This window comes from Dromiciops gliroides, chromosome 3 (assembly GCF_019393635.1).
Source record: "Dromiciops gliroides isolate mDroGli1 chromosome 3, mDroGli1.pri, whole genome shotgun sequence".
NCBI classification, from domain to species: Eukaryota; Metazoa; Chordata; class Mammalia; order Microbiotheria; family Microbiotheriidae; genus Dromiciops; species Dromiciops gliroides.
In genome coordinates, this window is record NC_057863.1 from 227,794,210 (window position 1) to 227,819,044 (window position 24,835).

General features: G+C 38.4%; 1 protein-coding gene across 1 annotated transcript in view; it reads left to right on the forward strand.

Moving 5' to 3' along the window:
• GPR143 (G protein-coupled receptor 143) overlaps positions 1-24,835 on the forward strand; it is a 59,299-nt gene that overhangs the window by 22,374 nt on the left and 12,090 nt on the right. Inside the window, exons 5-8 of the mRNA XM_043998232.1 lie at positions 2,023-2,132; positions 3,935-4,043; positions 6,397-6,514; positions 16,999-17,242. Of these exons, the coding sequence (XP_043854167.1) occupies positions 2,023-2,132; positions 3,935-4,043; positions 6,397-6,514; positions 16,999-17,242 (581 nt within the window). The remainder of the gene's footprint in view (positions 1-2,022; positions 2,133-3,934; positions 4,044-6,396; positions 6,515-16,998; positions 17,243-24,835) is intronic.

Genomic DNA, 24,835 nt, shown 5'->3' on the forward strand with positions numbered 1-24,835 from the left:
CTCATCATCAGTTCATGCAAGTCCTTCCAGGTTTCTCTGAAATCTGCCTGCTCATCATTTCTTACAGCACAAGAGTATTCCATTACATTCATATACCACAATTTGTTCAGCCATTCCCCAATTGATGTGGAGCCCATATTCGAATGAGCGAGAAAACACATAAATAACTAGGCACAGAGAAGTAATCAAGAAACACCTCTTGTAGAAAGTGAGCTTTGAGTTGAGTCTTGAAGAAAGTCAAGGAAATGAAGAGGTAGTGGTGAAAAATAGAACATTCCAGGCATTGAGGATGGAGACAGAAATATGGAGACAGGACATTAGGTGTCATGTTTCAGGAACTGAAAGCTGGATCATGGAGTTCATGGAAAGTGTCCTCTTACGTGAAAGGTAGGAAGTAGCCAGGTAATGAAGAGATTTAAATACCAAAAAGAAGACTCTTAGGTGGCACTAGGAGCAGCCTTAAGACCTCCCTGTGGCCCTATGCAGTTCTATTTTCCTTAGGGGTTTGAGCTAAAGTTGACTCCCTAGAACCTTAGGAACAGGTTTAGATACTAATGGTCCCCCTTTAGACAGTAGTGCACTGTAATATGTCCTGGGCTCATCTTAGTCAAAATCCCTAAAATCTCACCAAAATGTGAGCATATAAGGCAGAGATATGTTCTATCCAACTTTTGCCACCTGGATTGGGTGACTTCCTTATTGAATGCTTCAACTTCCTGAACCTGTCTGGCATATTATTATCGACCCATATACCGAAACTCTAGCCTCTTCTTGAGGTGGGGGATATGGGAAGGTAGTCACAATTCACAAACTGAAAATAGAGTCTGTTGTATCTCTCTTGATTTGATTTTATAGCCTTGGGCGCTTGGGTAGGTCTTCCAAAGATTTTGTGTTCCTGGAGGGGAGTAAGAAGAATCTCCATAGTGAAATGGTGGTTGTCTGGAAACTTATAGATAGATAGTCTAGGACCTGTCCCCAAAATGTAAATGGTTCCAGAAACAACTCATGAGCAAGAGAAGAGTCTAAGGGACAGTTAGGTGGCGCAGTGGATAGAGCACTGGCCCTGGATTCAGGAGGACCTGAGTTCAAATCCGGCCTCAGACACTTAACACTTACTAGTTGTGTGACCCTGGGCAAGTCACTTAACCCTAATTGTCCCACAAAAGAAGAAGAAGAAGAAGAGGAAGAAGAGGAGGAGGAAGAAGAAGAGGAAGAAGAAGAGGAGGAGGAAGAAGAAAAGGAGGAAGAAGAAGAGGAAGAAGAAGAGGAGGAGGAAGAAGAGGAGGAAGAAGAAGAAGAGAAGGAGGAAGAAGAAGAGGAAGAAGAAGAAGAGGAGGAGGAAGAAGAAGAAGAAGAAGAAGAGAAGAGGCTAGTAGGAGTTCACTTACAAGGTGCTGAGACATAGTGACTAAATCTATTGTTTATCTTTCTCCCCTTTTCTCATTTCTTTTCTCCTATTCCATGTAATTTCTTTACCACTTAGTTTATTGGGCTATCTTGCTGATATATGTACCTGTGGCTTTGCAGTGATCACCACATCTTATGTTTTCATGACATGTTCCCTTGGGAATAATTATTACTCGCTAGTCATAATGGTCAGCATGATTCTCATTTGAAATATGAAAGACTTACTTTGTGAATTAAGCCTTTTGTCTATTCTTGTGTTTTCTTTCCTTCATTTTGAAGAGCTCATTGGGGAAAACCCATCATGCTCCAGTGTGTCCCTTCCTTCTTTATTGTTACCCTATCAAGAGGATTCTTTTACTCCTTTCCAGCATTATAGTATATGGGATCCTTCATTTAAGTGACAACTGGAAACATACTGCTCTTTTCCTTGATTTATTTAATATTTGGAGCCAAAATAAATGAGTCCTATTTCTTTTGGAGTGAGTCAGAAGTAAATTTGCTATTTTTCCTTCTTACTTTACTTAGCTTTTCTGGGCAGTCAGCTGACTAGTCTAATGTAAGCTAACAAAATCAAAGGTATCAAAAACCAAATAACTTTTCCTTTTTCCACTTCAGTTGTGAAAGTGGCCTGGAGCATGCAGTCCCCCATTATGTGACTACCTATGTGCCACTCCTGCTAGTTTTGTTGGCCAATCCCATCCTGTTCCGAAAGACAGTTATGGCAGGTAAGATTGCTGCTGCTTTACTGGTAGGTAGGTAATAGAGGCCACACATTTTATGCCTCTAATAGAGACCAATGGAGTAAATAAAGCTCTTAGGCTAGTGTTTTATAAAGTACTTAGGATATATGTGATCTCTTTGGACTTTGCAGGTTACTATTTCCCTTTGTTCCCCAAACATGTAAGGATAATTGAACTAGGAGAAAACTTATCTATGAATAGAAAGTGTAGACTAGCAAATTAATAAGAACTACAAAAAGTCTTTAGTTATATAAGCATAGCCTGTGGGACACCCAGAGAAGCTGCCCTAACTCCAAGATGTTCTAATGATTTCTATTAATTCAAGACCATAGTTCACAAGCCCCCACCAATGTGTTTACATTCAGTAGTCATTCAGAGGACACAATCAAAGCAAAGGCATTTATTCAATGAACTCATACAGTAGGAAAAGTAGCAATGGATTATTTTTCTTCTTCTCCTTCCTCCATTTAGAACCAGGGTATAGTATGACAGAGATACAAATCAGTGGAAAGAGTAGAAATTCATAGGGTTTACCCATGGGGCACACACTTAAGGACACATGTGACCAGGGTACATGAGTGTATGGCTCCAAAACTTCAGTGTGTGTTACTCTGTTAGTCTCTACTGGGCAGTACTCCCTGGTTTCAATTTATGAAATTCATCTCTTTGGTGGCCCCTACCAAATATCTCAGCTCCAGTCAACTAGGGTGCAGTGATCAGAAAACATGTACCTGATAAGACCATTCACTCAGTAATCATAACTAGACTACATTCAGTAAACAAGAAAATGATTCAGAATGACCCAGGCCAAGACTATTCTTCTCAATCTTGTGCCTTAGACCCAGATCCCAATCCTTTGTCCCAAAATGAGTTGAGGTTATAAATTCTTTTCTTGTTTGATATGCAAATTAATTTGAGCCAGAACAAAAAGGTGAGTGAATTAGGCAAGGTCACAGTTCTCTACTCCCTAGCTTCTTAAACAGTGGGTTTCTACCCCCATATGAGTAGATGAATATTGGGGTCATGAAAAATTTGTAAAAGGTTATATACACCTATTTTATATGCCTGTATATCCAGGGTCACGTAAAAATTTCTCTGGCAAAAAGGGGTCGAGAGTGGAAAAAGTTTAAGAACGCTGCTCTACCCCATCTTCCTGCCTTTATTATGTATATCTATCAATAAAAAACCTTTCTAGATTTGTTGCTATATTTTGGTCATCAAAAAACCTTTCTGCTTGTCTGCTTTCTATCTGACTGTTCAAACTGAACTAACACACTATGATGAAGTTAGAGAATTCTCATGCAGAGCTTTTGTGATACTGAGAGGGAATTGAATGTTCAGGAACCAACTAGCAGCTTTTTATTTGATGGATCCAGAATCTTTCTTCAATAGTAGCACCGAACCCTCAAACAGGGTATTAGAATGGCTTCTTACCTTTCATCACAGAAAAGAAAGCATATTTAAAAAGCAGCTATTTTTAATTGTAAGAAATTTATATTATGAATACAGCAAGACCTGCCATGCTTGAATTTAATTGTGGTTCATCCAGGGTTTCCCTGCACAATGTTGGATGATAGTATATTAAATATAGTTCATTTGTCATATTCCAGATGCCCTACAGGGAAGGTAGTTTTAATATTCTGGTGGAGTTTCTCAGTCTTCTGCCTTGCCCCCTGAATAATTTAAAAGCTCTTTGGGTTACATCTAGCTTTGTCTCTTTCACAATCATCGTACCATCTCTGTTAATAATGAACAAGACCATTTAAGTTCTCTTCTATTCTTTTCAGTGGCATCTTTACTCAAAGGAAGACAAGGCATTTACACAGAGAATGAAAGGCGGTTGGGAGCAGTGATTCAAATTCGTTTTTTCAAAATTATGCTGGTGTTCATTATTTGGTAACCTCTCTTTTACCCATTTTCATCACGGGAGAGGGGAGGGAAGATTTGAAAGCAACTTGTCATTTTGCTTGATCCAGCTGGGACCTGGATGTTTCAAAGAGAAGTCTTTGGAAAGGAAATCTTTGAAACTTGTGTGAGGTGCCCTTTGAGGAAATGGAGTGAGAACAGGAAAGCAAGTTCACAATGCACAAGCTTCTGGAAAACTATTTAGTTTTACTCGAGCATATGTAAAGCCCGTGAAACAAGGAATCCCAAGTTTAGTTTCCAAACTTCCCAACCATCTGCATCCGGTATTTCACCCCTTGGCTGGAGTTAGCATCAGGTTATAGCACTTTTAAAAAGCTTGAAAGACTCACCAAATGAGTCCTCTCAGCTAGAATTTCTGTACCTAAGGACAGAGACAAGTCATCGTTGGTCACTTGCCACGGTGGGGTGACTCAGCTTAGTGAAGGGCAGATGGCAACAGGGTCTTAAGTAGGTGCCCTTTAAAATAGAATTGAAACCAATGTGGAGACATATTAGTTTCAGAAAGCTCTTCACTGTGGTTAAATGATACTTCCAGATACCGTACAGGCATCTGTAGTATTAATAATTTACCTGACATAATGAGGTTTGCTTAGACACTCTATCAGAAGCATACATTTTCTTACTCTTATGAAAATTGGTTCACTCTCCCAAAGTTCATTAAAACCCTCTACCAGTTACATTTCTAATACCAAGGTAATTGATGTTATTTTGGTCTTGGTTATATAACCCATAACCTACCAATAATATGAAAGGAGAAAACACAAAAGATTTGTAAAAACTCTTCACAACAACTCTGTGAAATAAGGTTGCTATTAATTATCTCCATTTTGTAGGTGAGGAAAATGAGGTTGTGAGAAGTTATAACTTGTCTAATGATATTGAGCTAATAAGTGACTAAAGACTGGATCCAAGTCCAGCCTTCAATCTCCTATGCCATTTAACTGCCCTAGAAAACCCCCTCCCTCCCCCAAAAGGTAACTCTGGGTTCTTTATAGCAGAGAAGCTAAAGCTCTAATAGGCACTACTAAGATGGGGTGGGGGGGAACAGTACCAGAATGGCTAACAATTGGGAAGATAGCATGATAGAGTGGACTTAGGGTCAGAGTTCCTGGATTCAAATCCCAACTCTGATATTTACTGCCTAAATAGCTTTGGACAAGTTTCTTTATCTGTAAAATTAGAGGGTTGAGCTAACTGGTCTCTGAGGTCCCATGCAGTTCTAGATCTTTGATCCTATATTGTATACTTGTTTTTCTGGGGACCAGCCTAAACCAAATTTGGGGAGGTTCCTTGTTCCAAATCATTAAACTAGCTAATGATTTTTTTTAAACCACAGCAATTCAATGCAGATTGTTTGCTAAAGTACAGAAGGGTTGCTTCTAAGGTATAAAGAACACTGGCTTGGGGGCAGCTAGATGGTGCAGTGGTTAAAGCACTAGCCCTGGATTCAGGAGTACCTGAGTTCAGGTCTGGCCTCAGACACTTGACACTTACTAGCTGTGTGACCCTGGGCAAGTCACTTAACCCCCATTGCCCCACAAAAACAAAACAAAACAAAACAAAACAAAACACAACCAAGAACACTGGCTCTAGATTTAGCAAAGTTCTGGGTTCAAATCCTGCCTGTCACTTATCATAGTGCTCAGCACTATGTGGATGTTTAATAAATGCTTATTCCTTTCCCCATTCCCTTGTGTGACAATGATCAAGTCATTTTACCTTTCTGACTCAGTTTCTCCATCTATAAAATGGCTATAATAATAGGGTTATCATGAGGATCAAGTAATGCAATGGTATAAGAAATTTTTTAAAAGGAAATCTTAAAATGCTCTACAGTGTCAACTCTACCCCTTTTCTCCCTTCTCTCATTTTCTCCTCTTTCTTTCCCATTCCTCCCTATCTCTCCCTATCTTCCCCTCCTCCTATCCCTTCCTTTCTCCTTTCTTCACCTCCACAGACAAAATCACAGATTCTTGAAGTAAGAAAAGCATATTCCAGAAAAATTCTGATCAATCTTACAGATAGTATGGTAATTTTACAGTGTGAGGAAGCATAGAATAAATACAAGGATGTTGGGAAGGGAGAAGGTCATTAGATTTTGTTGTTTTCTTTGTTTTAGACTAGAGTCAAAGAACTTCACATTTCTTGATCTAATGCCATTACACATATTTATTTTCATTGCTGGCTACAAGTAACCAGAGTAAACAGACATCTAGTTCCTTGACTCTAGTCACCAGTTTTTACTTTAATAACAGGATCTCGTCATTAAAAACTCATTTTGTTTTCTTGTTCTTATTCCTATGCACCTTTATCCTCCTGACAGCTGGTTGCCGAATATCATCAATGAAAGTCTTTTGTTCTACCTTGAAACACAGCCAGATATCAATGGAAGTTCCTTGAAAAATGTTAGAAATGCAACCCTGATCACATGGTTTACTCTGGTAGGTCAACCAGATTGTCATCTTTCTTACACATTTAAAGGGCGGGGGCGGGGGGGGGGGACCATAGCAATAGATCACAGAATTTAGAGCCTGAAAGAACCCCAGAGATCATCTTTTAAATCCCCTTATTTTCTAGAGGAGGAAATTGATACTCAGAAATGACTTGTATATTTGTAAATTTGTATCTGGGTGTTGGAGGGACATTGCTTTTCTTAAATATTTATGCTTTATTTGACTATGAATATATGAATGTGAATATAAAAAAACTCCAGCTTTATTGATGCAGGGAGGCTCAGATTTAGAACTCAAATTGTGGAGATCCTCTGCTTTGTTCTATTGACTCTGTGTGTATAGTACACAAAAGCTGAAGGAAGCCAACAAAGAGTAAGGGCATAAATTTTTATTTCTAAAAGATCTTAGTTAACCAGTTTGTCAAAATCCATTAGATATTCACAACAGTTTACAGTAACAATCTATTAGAATTTGTTTGTTTGTTTGTTTTTTTGGCGAGGCAATTGGGGTTAAGTGACTTGCCTAGGGTCACACAGTTAGTAAGTGTTAAGTGTCTGAGGCTGGATTTGAACTCAGGTCCTTCTGAATCCAGGGCTAGTGCTCTATCCACTGCGCCACCTAACTGCCCCTAGAATTTGGGTTTTTTGCATTCAAATTAAGGCAACTTCCTACAGCAATTTGATGGTCTCTCAGAGCTGAAGGTTTTGAAAAATGAGAGAGATGATCAGTTTCTTCTACCATTTGCCTGTCCTTCATTTGGTGGCAAATTCTTTTCCAAATGAATGATTATTCTGTAACTTTGTCCCTTCTAGGGAGGAGAAAATCAAGCTCATAAATAAGACTTATGCATCCAAAAGAGATTTAGAGAGCGAAATTCTGTGCAGCTGTGGGAGAAGAGAGTGGGATGCGACAGGTCTCCAAATCTGTCAAATCTGAACTCAGATTTGGAGGAGAGGGGATAAGAATTTGTATAATGCTTATTAGGTGTCAGGCATTGTGCTAAGTGCCTTACAAATATTATCTCATTTGATCTGGGCAATAACACTACAGTTCCACAAATTAGAGTGGTTTGGCAACTCCAAAGATGGCTTTCCAGCTTTCCATTTTTATATAGATAGTACTTCCTCTAAGCTAGTTCCCTTCATTTGCTCTCACACTGGTAGGTTGGGTCCTCCAGAGGGTGACTGCTATTCAAAAGTTCAAGTAGGAAACCCTGTAGGTACTTATTCTTAAAAATCCTGAGAGCTCATTGGAGGACTTTCCATTACCAATCAGCCAGTAGGCACATTAGCTCTTGACAATGGCCAAGAGCCATTTCCCAAGACTAGATAGTAAATACCTCAGCTACAAAACATTTTCAACATAAGCCTTGGGTGCACTCTCCCACAAATACATAAATTTAGAATTCGGTGATAGTAGGAGGCATATAGGAAATACATGTGGTCAAGGCAAGTCTCAACTCCAGTACTTCAGGGCCCTGAAATCTTTCTCACTTCCCTAAAGCTCAACTCTCCATTGCCATGAATAGCTCTTTCTTGAATCCATGCTCAAATCTGCACACTTGGGAGCCAAGATGGTGGAGGAAAGACATTAAATGCACAGAGCTCCTGATACAACTACCTCAAATCTGCACACTTTGAAACTACTTTTGGTATTTCAAGACTGACTGGCTCTCTGTATCTGTCTCAATTGTATAAGTCTGCTTTCTTGAATAGACTCTCCAACTTCTGGGTGAGCAGTCTTCCTCTGAGCAAGTGAATCCATTACTACAGATTGTGGCTAATGGTGGAAAGGAGAGAAAATTCACTTTTCTCCCCATCCCCCCCAAAGAGGGAAAAAGCTGGCTTCTTCCCCAACTGCTGGTTCCTGCCTTCACTGACTCAAACTATAAAACTCCAACTTATTCCTTGGACTTAGCTGTTTAAAGCCCCCAGAGGCATAATTAATGTTTTTGTTCAGTTTTATGATCAGGCACCTTCACTAGAGGTCTTCAAGCTAGGTGACCACTTCTCAGGGATATGGTAAGTGGGATTTACATTCAGTTATAGGGTAGACCAAATGTCACCTCCAGTTCTGGGATGCCATGAATCTACTTTCTGCTGCTTTTCTTCTTACTTTTCTTAGCACTCCTCAACCTTCTTCAAAGGTTTATCTTCTCCCTGATACAAATATGGATTGCTTAGGTTTCATCCTGGTCCACTTCTCTCTCTTGTTGCCCTCTCACCTATTCTTATGGTTTCAGTGATCATCTCCATGGAAATGCATATGTCCCAATTATGTATATATCCAGCGCTAATCACTTACCCAAACTTTAGTTTCACCTTTTCAGCTCCAGACAAACTTTTTGTCTTGTGTTTTCTCCTATTTGTTAAATAAATTATGGGGCGCAGCTAGGTGGCATAGTAGATAAAGCACCAGCCCTAGCTTCAGGAGGACCTGAGTTCAAATCCAGCCTCAGATACTTGACACTTACTAGCTGTATGACCCTGGGCAAGTCATTTAACCCTCATTGCCCTGCAAAAAAAATTAAATTAAATAAATTATGTCTCATCTCCTAGTTGGTACAAGAGAACAAAAATGGCCAGGAAAATATAGGCAGATACCTGGAGATCAAGGAGAAGGAGTAACAAGGTAGATAGACATAATTAGATCCAATAATTGTATTTCTCCTCGTGAATCTGTTTCTGTTTGCTTTGTTCTGCTTTGGGATATGACAGGAATGTGCTGATTAAAGCAGATTACACAATCTTATTGTCAGAAAGGCAGGAAGCCTGGCCTAAATAAATTAAACTTCTCTCAGAAGCTCCAGCAACTGAGCTGTCCATGTAACAAGCAGTCATGGAAAACAGACAGTTTGATAAAGCACTTAGCCGCAAGAGTTAAACAAGAGTGCTACTGAAGAGAAGACGAATTATGGGAGGATCTTTCTTTAAGCAAATATGGAGGGCAAGGAACATTTTTCAAATGACCTGCAGAATGTTTGCTGTGTTTGTGTCCATACTAGTATTAAGTCGTACCTCTCTGTACTCAAAATTAGGTTATGTCTTGGTGGAGAAGGTGGAAAAGTTGAAAGAATACACATCAACTGTCCAGATTAACAGGAAGAATGAAATGTTTGTTGAAAGAATAGAAAAAATACTTCAAAGAAACCAAAAAAAAAAAAAAAAGGATCTAAAAGGGCAAAAAAGGAGAGTTAAGCTATATTATGAAGTTGAATGGTGGAAGAATGAGATATAAAGATAAAAGCAAAGAAAAAGCACATGAGATTATACTCATATAAGAAACCCAAGAGAGGAAACAACAAAGAATAGTTAGTTAACCAAAGGAGCCTCCACCCTATTCAGTAAACTCCCTTGGTTCCATATTATGTCCAAGATCAAATATAAAATCCTCTGACTTTCAAACCCTTCACAACCTGGCCTCTTCCTAACTTTACCAACCTTCTTATATCATACTCCCCAGTGATGCTGGCCTCTTTGCTGTTACTTACACAAAACATTAAACTTCCTGACTTGGAACATTTTCCCTGGCTATCCCCCATTCCTGTAGTGTTCTCCCTTCTCACCTATGCCTACTGGCTTCTTTCAAGTCTCAGCTAAAATCCCAACTTCTGCGGCAAACCTTTGTCTTTGATCTTCAGTCTTTTTCAGTGGTATCTGATTCTTTGTGACCCCATCTCTGGTTTTCTTGGCAAAGATACCAGAATGGTTTGCTATTTCCCTTTCCAGCTCATTTTACAGAGGAGGAAAGAGAGGCAAAGAGGGTTAAGTGATTTGCCCAGGATCATACAGCTAGTAAGTGTCTGAGGCCAGATTTGAACTCAGGAAGATGAGTCTTCCTGACTCTCAGGCCTGGCGCTCTATCCAATGCATCATCTAGCTGTGACCCCGGTGTCTTCCTTCTGGAATAATTTCCAATTCATATTGGTTATATCTTTTTTTGTATGGTGTTGTTTACATATTGACTTCCCCACTAAAATGTGAACTTCTTGAGAACAGGAACTGTTTTCACTTTTGTTCTTATCCCTAACACTTTTAAAATCAATGTTTATTGACATAATACTTGAATAGGCATTGACAGAGGTTGAAACAGGAGCTATATTGTTATGGGAGTATGAAAGACTACTTGGACAAGAGTAGGAATGATATAAGGAGTTTGGGAAATGGAATAGGCATAATATAGTCATAAGCGGGTACTTCAGTTATCTAGTTGTGTTCATGTGCTCTCAGCCAAAAGCAGAGCAGCTGAGCGATTTGTGACTTATCCTTCAAAAATCGGAGGAAACAAAGAAACTGCTGTTCTGAATCTAATTGTGACCAACAAAGAAGCCCTGGTTGCTGCTGTAGAAATAATGGAAATTTGGGAGCAAATCACTACTCCCCTGGAATAGACAGCCCAAGGGTAAGTTAAGATGCCAAGAATAAAATTCTGAAACTACAAGGCAAAATGGTTCTGATAAGGAAGAAAAAGAAGACTTGCATAGAGTAATTCGGCAGCACAGAGAGCTTATTGACTAACATAAAGCGTGCGCGCGCACACACACACACACACACACACACACACACACACACACACAAAATGGAAGCAAGAACAGTTAAATAAAGACGAATAGTTTTTAAAACCAGCATACTCCTGTGATTGTATCAGGAGCATTTAATTCTAGCATAAGCTGTGGATGACAATGAATGCTGAGAACATCAACAAAAGATGTCTTGGCACTTGTGAGAGATGTACAGGGAACCTCTGACCCATAATGGCTGTGTGAGCCTGGGCAAGTCACTTCTTAGTGCTTTAGGCTACTCTATAAGACTTGTAAGGTATAGAGAAGGTGCTGAAATGAATTGTTAGAGGGAATTTCCTCACTTAGATATTCTTTTATCAGTGAAATCAAAGGTCTAGTCCCTATATCCTGATCTTTATTCCTATCTCTAAATCGACAATACAAGAAGGATCAAAGAAGGACTGACCATAGCCACTACTTAGGGGGACGGGATAACAGAAGATGGTGAGAAAATGGAACTTTTCAACTTATTTCATTTTCTTTTCCAATGAGAAATGATCTTTACATTGGGAAAGACAGAACAAAAATTATTAGGTGGGAGTAGAAATCCAAAATAAGTGAGGAGATGACGAGAAATCATCTTGAGGACCTCAGCGAATTCTGGTAACTGGGTCCAGATGAATTATCTCCCAATGTAGTGGGAGAGAGCTTGGGGCAGTGGAATGAGTGCTATCTTTATGGTCAAAGAAACTGGATTCTAGTTCTTCATCTGCTAATCTCTGTCTCCTTGACCAGGGGCAATCCCTTTACTTTTCTGGACCTCATTTTCATCATCTGTAAAATGAAGTAATTAGAGTAGGTGACCTCTAAGGCCCTTTAAAATTCTAAATCTATGATCTGATGAATAAGTGGTCACCCATGTGATCTTAAGCAAGTCATTTAATCTTTTGAGCCTTAATTTCCTCACCTGTAAAGCAAGGGGATTAGATTTGCTTGTCTCTGAGGTGATATTGATGTCCATGATGTCATGACCTTATTCCTGGCAAAGTTTTTTTGTTTTTTGTTTTTTTGTCATTTTTTGGGTTTTTTTTAGTGAGGTAATTGGGGTTAAGTGACTTGCCCAGGGTCACACAGCTAGTAAGTGTTAAGTGTCTGAGGCCGGATTTGAACTCAGGTCCTCCTGACTCCAGGGCTGGTGCTCTATCTGCTGCGTCACCTAGCTGCCCCCTGGCAAAGTTTTAGAATATATAATATTAGATGTACAAACAGAACATTTATTGTGCCCTTATCATGTGTTAGGTACTGTGCTAAGCTCTAAGGATGCCAAGACAAGCAAGGCAGTCCCTACCCTTGGGGAGCTTACATCCTAATTGAGGAAGACAACACCTAGAGAGTGTTTAAAAGAGGGAAGAAGGGTACCAATACTACAGGCAAGGGAGGACAGTGCTGAAGGTGAGGAGGAGGAGGGAGGGAAGGAAGGGGTTTCCAGAGAGAGTTGAGAATTAGGTGAAGCATGGCTGAGGACCTTTTCAAACAGAGGGGTGTGGGAGAAGGGGGAGAAAGAATCACCAATGAGGAGAACAAAGCCCTAGGGTAGAGGCCTCCAAGGATGGCATTTTGGCCAATAAGAAGTAGTTGGTGGAGTACCTGAGTTCAAATCCGGCCTCAGACACTTGACATTTACTAGCTGTGTGACCCTGGGCAAGTCACTTAACCCCAATTGCCTCGCCAAAAAAAAAAAAAGAAGTAGTTGGTGGTGTAGTGGATAAAGCACTGGCCCTGGATTCAGGAGGACCTGAGTTCAAATTTGCCTCAGGCACTTGACACTTACTAGCTGTGTGACCCTGGGCAAGTCACTTAACCCTCGTTGCCCAGTGCAAAAAAAAAAGTAGTTGGAATCCTCAGAGAGTTGGATGTCAGTGATCACTGAGAAAGAGAAACTGTGATTATTAAAATCAGAATGTTTTCATCACATACAGTTCATGTCTGATTCACCTAATTTCTTCTTTTTTTGATCTTTTAAATATCTTATTGATGTTTTCATTATATTACACTGCAGTGACTCCATCCCCTACTCCCACAGTAGAACTTTCCTTTAATAAATACAAAATTAATCAACACGTCAGTGTTGGAAAAAGAATGCCTTTTTGCCATCTATGTCTCATTCCTTTTCTTCTGATAAAAGGAAGACATTCTTCATTATTAATCCTTTGAAGTCATCATCAGACACTGCGTTGCTCAGTTCTGAATTCTTTCAATATATTTTTAAAGTATTCTTTATTTTTCTCCCTCTCTTTATTCCCTCTCCTCTCCCCCAAATAGCAAGTGATCAGATATGTTATATATATATATATATATACACACAATTATGTTAAATATATTTCCATATTAGTTATGTTGTAAATGAAGAATCAGAAGAAAAGGGAAAACCTCAAGAAAAAAAATGAATAAAGTGAAAATAGTATATTTTGATCTACATTCAGACTTAATAGTTCTTTTACTGAATGTGGAGAACATTTTCTATCTTAAGTCTTTTGGTATTGCCATGGATCATTGTATTGCTGAGAAGAGCTAAGTCTTTCACATTTAATCATCACACAATGTTGTTGTTACTGTGCACAATGTTCTCTTAGTTCTGCTCACTTCACTCAGCACAAGTTCATGCAACTCTTTCCAGGTTTTTCCAAAATCTGCCTGCTCATCATTTCTTATAGCACAATAGTATTCCATTACATTCATATACCACAACTTGTTCAGCCATTCCCCAATTGATTGGCATCTCCTCAACTTCCAGTCCTTTGCCACCACAAAAAGAGCTGCTATAAATATTTTTGTACGTGTGCCCTTTTCTCTTTTTTATGATCTCTTTGTGATACAGAACTGGTAGTGGTATTTCTGGGTCAAAGGATATGCACAGTTTTAAAGCCCTTTAACCATAGTTCCAAATTGCTCTCCAAAATGATTGGATCAGTTCCATATTAGTCATTTTGAACAGAGAATTTATTAAGAGCTTACTGCATGCAAAGCTCTGTGTCAAGTGCTGGGGAGTACAAATAGAAAAGTAATAAAGTCTCTGTTCTCAAAGAGCTCATGTTCTAATGACAATACATATGTAAGGACACATTAGATTTTAAACATCACCTTGCTATTATTTTTTTTTTTGCAGGGCAATGAGGTTTAAATAACTTGTCCAGGGTCACACAGCTAGTAATTGTCAAGCGTCTGAAGCCAGATTTGAACTCAGGTCCTCCTGAATCTAGGGCTGGTGCTTTAACCACTGTGCCACCTAACTGCCCCTATATATATATATATATGTATGTGTATATATATATATATATATATATATATATATATACACTAATGTACTCCCTTCTTACCTTCACTTCTTAAAGTCCTGTGTCTTCTCCAGCTCAAGCATCACTTTCTATATAAAGTCTTTCTTCTCCTTTCAGCTGCTACTACCCATCCCTCTCACCTAAATTACCTTATATTTATTTTGCACAGGTAGACCTAGAAGATATTGCAGGTTCGGTTAGAGACCACCACAATAAAGCGAGTCACAAAATTTTTGGTTTCCTAGTGATATAAAAGTTATGTTTACACTGTATTTTAATTTATTATGTATACAATTATGTCTAGAAACTATATATATATACACTCACCTTTTATTGCCAAAAATGTTAACCATCATCTGAGTCTTCCATGAGTCCTAACCTTTATATTGGTGGAGGGTCTTGCCTTGATATTGATGGCTGCTGACTGATCTGGTTGGTGTTTGCTCAAAGCTGGGGTGGTTGCAACAATTTCTTAAGACAATAATGAAATTTACCAGATCAATCTACTCTTCTTTCACTTGAACACTTGGAGGCCATTGTAGATTATTAATTGGCTTAATTTCAATATTGTTTTGTAGCAGGGAATAGAGAGGCCTGAGAAGAGGGGGAGAGATGGAAAGGCTGCTTGATGGAGCTGTCAGAACACATACCACATTTATCAATGAAGTTTGTCATCTTATACAGTTTTGTGCTGCCCCCAAACAATTACAATAGTAACATTAAAGATCACTGATCATGGATCACCATAACAGATGTAATAATTACAGAAAAATTTCAAATATTGCAAGAATGACCAAAATGTGACACAAACACAATGTGAACACATGCTATTGGAAAAATGGTGCCAATAGATTTGCTCGATGCAGGGTTGACCTAATCCTTCAATTTATAAAAAAATGCAGTATCTGCAAAGCACAATAAAATGAGGTATGCATACATGTATTTATATATGTGTGTATATCATAGGAATTTTTCTGGTTTGGATTAATTGTTCATCAGCACATAAAAATTTTCCCACATTTCCCTGAATTCTTAATATTTAGCATTTTTTATGGTACAGTAATTTTCAAGAACATTTCCATTGCACAAATTGTTCATCCATTCTCCACTCAATGGAAACCTACTTTCCCGTTCACCCTCCATTCATTGTTAGTATAAAAATAGCTGGTTATAAATATTTTTGTATATGTGACTGTGTCTTTGACCTCCTTGGGAATTATATGCATAGCAGGGATATTGTAGGGTCATAGGATATGTGTAAATCAATGATTTGGGGGGCATAGTTCCAAATTGTCTCAGAACAGGGCCAGCAGTCTTGCACTTGGGAGCTTCTATACTTAAAAATGACTTTGTTGTTAATTTGATTCATTGTCCTTTTGAAGGCTTGAGCCTTCTTTACCATGTAGAGATCTGAACATCAGCTGGGAATTTAGCCCAGTGCTTTATGAGAAGATTGGGTTGACTCCCCGAGTCAGCCAGTGGGAAATCAGGCAAGCGCTCACTGACTCTTAGGACATTCTCAATTTGTCTCTAAGGATATGAGAGGACAGCAATGATAGCCACCCTGTCTTCAACTCTTTCTTCCCCCAAAGTCCCTCCTTAATAGCTTTTTCCATTGTCCTGGCAGCACAGCATTACTGAGTAGAATTTGCTTCGATTCACTGTTCCTCACATGTGATAATACACCCTGCATCTCTATTCCTTTGAATTGTCTGTGCCACATTTCATCTTCACCTCTTAAGATCCCTTGCTTTCCTGAATTCAGGACCCAACTGAAGTACAACTTTATAAATAATGCCTCCCTTCTGCCAGCTGCTAGTACCCACCACTCTCCCCAAAATTACCTTGAACTTATTTTATATATATTCTGTATAGATGCTCTGAGAGGTAGAATGACATCATGGAGATCTGGCCTTGGAACCAGGAAGATCTGGGTTCAAATCCAACTCTCACACATATTGGTTGTATGACCCTTGGCAAATCTTTTTACTTTTCAGAGATATGCTGGAGCCAGGTTGAACAGGCACATTGTGAGAGCCAATTTCAGTGTAAACATTTACATCTCAGATATCATTAAACTACATTTAGACTTAAGAAAGTGATGGAGAAAACATTAATGATGCAAATTAAACTTAAACGTGTGCCCTGGGTATGGTTTCCCCCAGAGAATTAGTTAGCAAATATTTACTAGCACACTTCTACTCTCTGTGTTCTAGGAAATTATTTAAAACTGTTTCAGAGACTGTGTTGACCTGTATTATAGGAGGAGTTTATTCATCTGGGATTTCCCTATATCAATGAAATCACAGATCCAGTAACTGTCCCCCATGTTCTGTATGTTTTTATTTATGTAACCCCAATAGAATGTAAGCTTCTTGAATGTGGGGATCATTTCATTCTTTTTTTTTTTTTTTGATCATTTCATTCTTGTCTTTTGTAGTCCAAGAGATTTAGCACAGTGCCTGGTACTGTGCTTAATAATGTTTGTTGATTGTAAGTATTTAATATTTAATAAATGTTTGTTGATTGCTTGGTTCAGACAAACCACTGTTTATCTACTGCATGCATCATGCATCATGCATGCATCATGAAACATTGCATTGACTACCTTCTATTTCTCCCTCTGGATCTCATAGGGAATACTGAACCCAGTGCAAGGCTTTCTTTTCTCCTTGGCTTTCTATGGCTGGACCGGATGCAACTTGGATTTGAAATGTCACAAGAAAGAGATACAGTGGGAATCTTTGTCGACCTCAGCTGTGGAACATGCCTATACTTCACAAATTGGCTCCTCCCTCAACTATGAAAGCTATTCTCCCAAGAAGACAGTGGTGGTGAATGGGCATAATTCTGATGAGGCTCTGGGCATGCTGTCAGAAGGTAACATAACCAATAACAGGGATGGATTTCTCTCAAAGTCTCCTATTTATCAAGGTTGGTAATTTCCATAGACTACACAGTGCCCACTTCTAAACCTGTGAGCCTAAAAGGGTGTCAGTATTGTCTCCAGAGCATAATGTACCTCGGAGGGTTCGATCTCTTTTTCTTCCTGGGACTCTCTTGAACTCGCCATGTGCCCTCTCCTCTCCCTCTTGGCTCAATATGATGGGTATTTAATTGTTTAGGCCTATAATCCTGTGACTAGTGAGAAAGTTAGGTAAATGGTCATGTGGTCAATTCTTTACTAATATTTAATATACTTTAATAATAAATTCTTCCTGCCTAAACTGATACAATAGCCATTAATTTATAAGTAGCAATATTTTAGAAAAATCCAGTATGGACCCCAATAATTTAGTTAAAAACAGCCCCCCCAATAATTTATATAACACAATAATAATACTCTATGGGAGATGTGGTGTTTATATCTGTAATCAATTTCCATGTTGGATCTGAAAGAAGTGGGCTCGATTTATGGAATTTAAGAATAAATGGGTATATACCTAATATACATGTTGTTACATGTGTATATGTGCATATGCATATACACATATACATACATTTATATACAGAAGAATAAATTCAGTGTAGGTAATCTAACCTTTTATAATGCACCTTTGCTTATTTATTAAATAGAATTTTTAGGTTTTACCCCCTTTTTTGTCTAGCTCTTGAGTTGCCTGACATGGGAAATCTAAGTTAAATGGTAACTCCAGACCCTATGCCAATAAAATGTGTTGTCAGGAATCAGCACTGAAGAGGCTCTGAGGTTACAGTAGTGGTTTGCCTCTGATCTGCCCTTGGATGTTTCAAACCAATTACTCTAAAAAGACTCAGAATTGTACTGTGAGGTTTTAAACGCGTTCTCATTTAAGCACTGGAGGACTTTTCTCAGTATGTGTGGATGGGAAGGAGACAGGAAGTGGAAGAGTGGGTCCAAGAGAAAATACATTTGACCAACATAAACCCACGAATCCTTGGACATTGTCTCATGTAGACTTGTTACCATGTTGTCCTTGACAATTTTAACTGTAGTGCATTTCCTTGGGAAAATTAGGATTGCACAAAGCGAAAATCGAAATGATAGCCAAGAGCATTGACATTCTGTATTGCAAGGCCTTTTTCCTGTGGGGTCAACTGATGTCTGAGTACTTTGCTAGGATACCTTGTCACATTTTTGCATCTGTCCCCCCTCAGTCTGTTCAGACTTGGCAAGAGGCTTAAGTACAAAAAGAAGCGTATATGCATTGCACTAGCTTGTTATTTGAAGGGAAAAACAAAAGCAAAATACCATTCTTGCTAGTATGGAAGGGCCTTGTGAAAACTACAGGTTATTTTTACATATATCTCTGGGAGTTCCATCAGAACTTGGCTACCTTTGGAGCTCTTTTCCCTTGCTTAGTCACATATACGGGGGTAGTGTTTTTAGGGTATTTCACTCTATGAGTAAAAGAAAATGGTAAAGCCCCATGGTGAAAGCTCTAAAGATTTATTCTCTTGTTCTGACTGTGAGACTTGAACAGAACCACAGAAACAGCTTTGGCTAAAACTAAAAGAAAGTCCTGTTTGTTTCTGAAATCAAAGATCTAGTATAAATATTTCACCAAAAGTGAAGGAAATACTAAGGAGACAGAATCGTTGTTAGTTTATAAATGTTGCCCACCCCTTGGACAAAATAATTAGAGTTTGGAACAGTTTACATTTGGTCTTTCTCCCTGCTTCTTTCACAACTGGGGCAATTCAGTCCTACTTTTTACAAAAAGTAGCAGCTTCTCTTCTCGACCATACCCTACAGCCATTTCCTGGTTCCTTTTCTTTGTAGAAAAATTTAGGGAAGTTTTGATTTAAAAATAAAAAAATTAAGTACTGCCCAATTAGAGCCACCATAGGATGCCATCTGGCTTAAACTCTGGCTTAGGGAGCAACTCCTTCTCCTCACTAAACCTTCAAGTTTTAATGTGTACTTCTTTTCTAAGAATGTCATGAATACTACATTTTGTTTTTATTCTCAGCAAAATCTGTGTTGTTGCTTGGATTAGGGGAAGCAGGGGAGGAAATTCCTTGAGATGTTTTTTGAGTTTAGATAACTTTTTAAAAAAGAAACTGCTGAAGCTTGACATGTTTCTCCATGAGAAATGGAAAACTACAGAGTTGGAAACAATTTCAGCTGTAATGAAGAATGACTGACCAATGGGATAGTCTGAGACTCCTCTGTTTCTCTTTTCTGGGGCAGGGGCTGAATTTGGTGATTACAGGTAGCACACTGGAGATACGGACTTTTATGGAAATGTACAGCACACACACACGTCTGAGAAATCCCCAAACATCCCTCAAGATCACATTGTTAAAATGCTAGGTCAGGTCAGTAGAAACAAATTCACTATCCACTGAGTTCTTTTTTTTTTTTAATTAATAAAGTATTTTATTTTTATCCACTGAGTTCTTGAGCTCAAACAGGTACTGGGAATAATTGCAGCCAAATATAGTGGATAAAGAGTTAGCTTCAGAGTTAGGAAGAACTGGATTAAAATTCTGCCTATGATATATACTATTTGACCCAAGATGATCACAGCAACTCATTAAGATTGAAGAGTAAGTACTAATTTGCATTGGTGAAGAGTGCTTCCTCTTTGGAAGTTTTCAATGCCAGTGGAATCACTGGGTTGGTTCAAAAACAAAAGCAAAAACTCTTTTGCCAAGTTGGAAGAAGTGGCTGGCTTCCTACTGGCCTATAATCCTATCAAGACTGGGTTTCTAATGCCATAGTGCAAAGCTTCTTAAACTGTGGGTTGTGACCCCATGTTGGGGTTGTGCAACTGAATGTGAGGGTCATGAAAAATTTGGCAGTAAATGTTTGATTTGTATACCTGTTTTATATACCTATATACCCAGGGTCATGGAAAAATTTCTTGGCCAAAAAGAGGCCTTGAGTGGAAAAAGATTAAGAAGCCCATCCATAGGGGACCTCTAAATATGCACCTGAAATTTTCCACTTAATTTTTCAAAGACACAATTCAAGTTCCATTAATAAAAATATTATGCCTAAAGTAATTTTTTTTTTTTTTGCGGGGCAATGGGAGTTAAGTGACTTGCCCAGGGTCATACAGCTAATAAGTGTCAAGTGTCTGAGGCTGGATTTGAACTCAGGTCCTCCTGAATCCAGGGCTGGTGCTTTATCCACTGCGCCACCTAGCTGCCCCTGCCTAAAGTAATTTTAATCACTCCTTACAAATATATTTTAAAAAATCAAGCATAAATTTTGCATAAAGTTTAATTTTTCAAGGGCTTTTTCACTTGAATAATGAACTAAACTGGACGTTTCCTTCTATAATAAACTAAATATAATCAAAATATGAGAAATATGTTAAATTTAAAGAGTAAAAATATATCTATTCACAAATGCTTTCATTTCCATTTCAAAATAATACTTTCATTTAAAATATACCATGTTGTTATTATTAAAAACTAAAGACTTTTTTAAAAGTTGCATTTTATAAGTTGGCCTTTTAGGAATTTAATGTTAATTTTTTTGTTTTTCTTAACTTGATAAATACCAACAAACATGGTTGTTTCCATGTATAAAGAATAGAAAGTGGGTAGTATATAAAACTGCAAATTTCTATTGGTTTAATTTGTCATATTTAAAGTGTTTCACTGACACTTCACTGTCCTTTCTTGTTTTTCCCTTTGCTCTCACAATCACTAGCTCTTCAATAACCAAACTCTTCCTAAATGAAAAGTCCTCCTTTTTAACAACAAAAATCAAGCAAAACAATCCATATGTTGGCCATTTATAGAAATGCATATTTCATTATGTACTTCTACTCCATAATTTCTCTTTCAAGAGGGAGGAAGCATCCTTTGTCAGTCTTTGAGCTGGTCATTGCATTGATTGGAGTTAAGTAATTTGAAGTTGTTTTTATCTAGTGTTTTTTGTTTTGTTTTGTTTTGTTTTGTTTTGCAGGGCAATGAGGGTTAAGTGACTTGTCCAGGGTCACACAGCTAGTTAAGTGTCAAGTGTCTGAGGCTGGATTTGAACTCAGGTCCTCCTGGATCCAAGGCCAGTGCTTTATCCACTGCGCCACCTAGCTGCCCTTATCTAGTGTTCTAGTAAATTACTTTTCTGATCTGCTTATCACTGTCAGCATCACTTCATACATGTTCTCCTAGGTTTCTTTTACTCTGTCTCTTTTGGGGTTTTTTTGTGTTTTTTTTTTTTAGTGAGGCAATGGGGGTTAAGTGACTTGCCCAGGGTCATACAGCTAGTAAGTATTAAGTGTCTGAGGCCAGATTTGAACTCAGGTACTCCTGACTCCAGGGCCGGTGCTCTATCCACTGCGCCACCTAGCTGCCCCTACTCTGTCTCTTTCATCATTTCTTATGGTACAATAAAATTCCATTATGTTCTTATACCAAAATTTGTTTAGCCACTTCCCAATTGATATTCACTTTTCTTAGTTTCTTGTTTTTTACTACAATAAGAAATGCTGCTATAAATATTTTTGTTCATAGGTGTCCTTTTCCTTTCTTTGATTTCTTTGAGGCATAGGCCTGGTAGTGGTATAATTGAATCAACATGTATGCACAGCTTGGTGCTTTTGAGACAACGTTCCAAATTATTGCTTTCTAGAATGGGCAAATTCATAGCTCTACCAAGAATGTATCAATCAATGCATCTATCTTCCCAGAGCCCCTCTAACAGTTATCCCTTTCCTTTTTGGTCATCATTGGAAATCTGATGGGCATGAGGCAAAGACCTTGTTTTAATTTGAATTTATCTTATAAATGATTTGGAACTTTTTTTCCCATTCTTGCAGAAAACTTTCATTTCTTCTCTCTTCCCTCTTTCCCCACCTATTTTCCTGTTGAATTTATTGTATTTCTATACCAAACTCTGTGTGTGTGTGTTAAACACTTGTCTGGTTCAAGTAAGAGTTCGTGTGCTTCCCCTTTCTCTTCCTTCATGTTTATATACTCTCCTTATCACTTCAATTATGAGAAATAGTATAACTATTACTATATAATACTATGTAATATATAATATTAATATTAAAGACTTATATAATACTATATAATATTTTGGGGGTGGGGCAATGAGGATTAAGTGACTTGACCAAGGTCACACAGCTAGTAAGTGTCAAGTGTCTGAGGCCTGATTTGAACTCAGGTCTTCCTGAATCCAGGGCTGGTGCTCTATCCACTGCACCACCTAGCTGCCCAATACTACATAATATTACACAAGAGATAAATATTTCTTGGATTCAAGAATTAATATTTCCTGGGTTTAAGTCAGGAAGACTTGAATTTAAATGTGGCCTCAGACATATATACTAGCTGTGTCAACCTGTTATTTAATCCTTGTTAGTATCAGTTTCCTCAAATATAAAATGGGAATAATAATAATAATAATAATAGTACTTCCCAGGGTGATTGTGAGGATCAAATGAGATAATATATATAGTTTAGGTATTTAATACATGCTTATTTCTTTCCTTTCTTCCTTCCTCCCCTTCTTCCTTATTTCTTCCACAGTGTATTCTTTTCTCTCTCTCTCTTCTTTACTCTCCTAAGACCATCAGAATAAAACAAAACCACCGCCAAATTATGTTTGTAACATTCAACTCCTTATGTGAATCTTTACCTCCTTCTTTGATGCTTTAAGATATTAGAGACCTTTGTCTTTTCTCCCTCTATTAAAATGTCAACCAAGATTTTTAAAGCACTTCTTTCGTACCAAACTCTATGCCAAGTGCTTAGGATAGATACAAAGGCAAAAACAGTCCCAGCTTTCAAGGAACTGACATTCTAGTGGGGGGGTGGAATAGAAAAATATGTAGGCATATACACAAAGTAGTTGGAAGATAATTCAGAAGGAAAGACTAGCAGCTGGAAGAAGGGAATGTGGAGAGGGTCCAGGAAAAGCTTCCTTTGATTTCAGCTGAATCTTTTTTTGGGGGGGGGGCAATGGGGGTTAAGTGACTTGCCCAGGGTCACACAGTCAGTAAGTGTCAAGTGTCTGAGGCCGGATTTGAACTCAGGAACTCCTGAATCCAGGGCTGGTGCTTTATCCACTGTGCCACCTAACCGCCCCCCTCAGCTGAATCTTAAAAGGTAGCCACAGAAACAAAAAGGTAGATGTGAGGAAGAGCATTTTAGGCATGGGGGATAAGTAATGCAAAGGCATGGAGATGTTAGATGAAGTTTCCTATAGGCCATGTATCTGAGTTGTAGAATGTGTAGAAGAGAGGAAAGTATAAGAAGGTGGGAAAGGTAGGAATAGGTCAGATTGTGAAGAACTTTATGACAGGGGATTCCATATTTAAACTTGGAGGTAATAGGAAGCCACTGGAGTTTGAGTTGGGTTTATACCTACACTTTAGGAAAATCAGTTTTACAGCTGACTGGGGAATGGAGTGGATTTGGAAGAAAGACAATGCAAGGATAATAATTAGATAACTATTGGAATAGTCCAGACAAAAGGTAATGAGGGGCCTCAACCAGGGTGGTGACTGTGTAAGTAAAGAGACTGGAACATATACAGGAGATATTGTGAAGATAGAAACAGCAGAATTTGTCACCTGATTAGATACATGAGGTGAACGACAGTGAGGAATCAGGTATAGCACCAATACTGAGAGCCTGTGTGACTTGAGAAAATGGTGGTACCCTTGAAAGAACTAGGAAAGTGGGGAAGAGGGAAGATTTTAGGGGGAAATATAATGAATTTTGTTTTGGACATTTTGAGTTTGAGATGCCTTTGGGACATCCAGTTTAAGATGTCCAAAAGGCAGCTGGTGATGTGAGACTGTAATGCAGGCGAGACTAAGGCTGGATATATTGATCTGGAGTCATCTGCAGATAGATGATCATTAAACCTATGGAAGTTAATGATACCACCAAGTGAGACAGAATAAAAGGAAAAAAGAAGAGGAACAAGGACAAAGACTTAGGAGGGAGAAAGGGTTATAGACCTGATATAGATGAAGATCCAGCAAAGGGGACTGAGAAAGAGCAGTGAAATTGGGAGGGGAAAGGAGTCATAAAAACCCAGAGAACAGAGAATATCCAGGAGAAGGAGGTAATAAATAGTTTCAAATGATGCAGAGAGGTCAAGAACCCAAATATTTCATCACGGTTTAACCCCTTCCAATTACTCAAAATGTATTTATCCTTTTAGGCTTGTCTCTATACCTATGTTTGCATTTCAAAGTTTCTGTTTTACTTCTCAGGTCTTTTAATCACAAATATTTAAAAGCCCTCCATTCTTATTAAATATCTATTCTCCCCCCAGTAGAATTATACTCAGTTTTGTGGGGTAAGTCATTCTAAATTGCAAGTTTTTATCTTTTGCCTTTTGGAATGTCACATTCCAAGTTTTTATCTCTTTTCTAATAGTTGCTGCCAAATCTTGTGTGATCCTGACTGTGGTTTCTTGGTTCTTGACCTTTTTATTTTTGGCTTCTTGCATTATTTTCATTTGACCTGTAAGCTCTGAATGTCTCTGACATTCCTTTGAGTTTTCACTTGGGGATT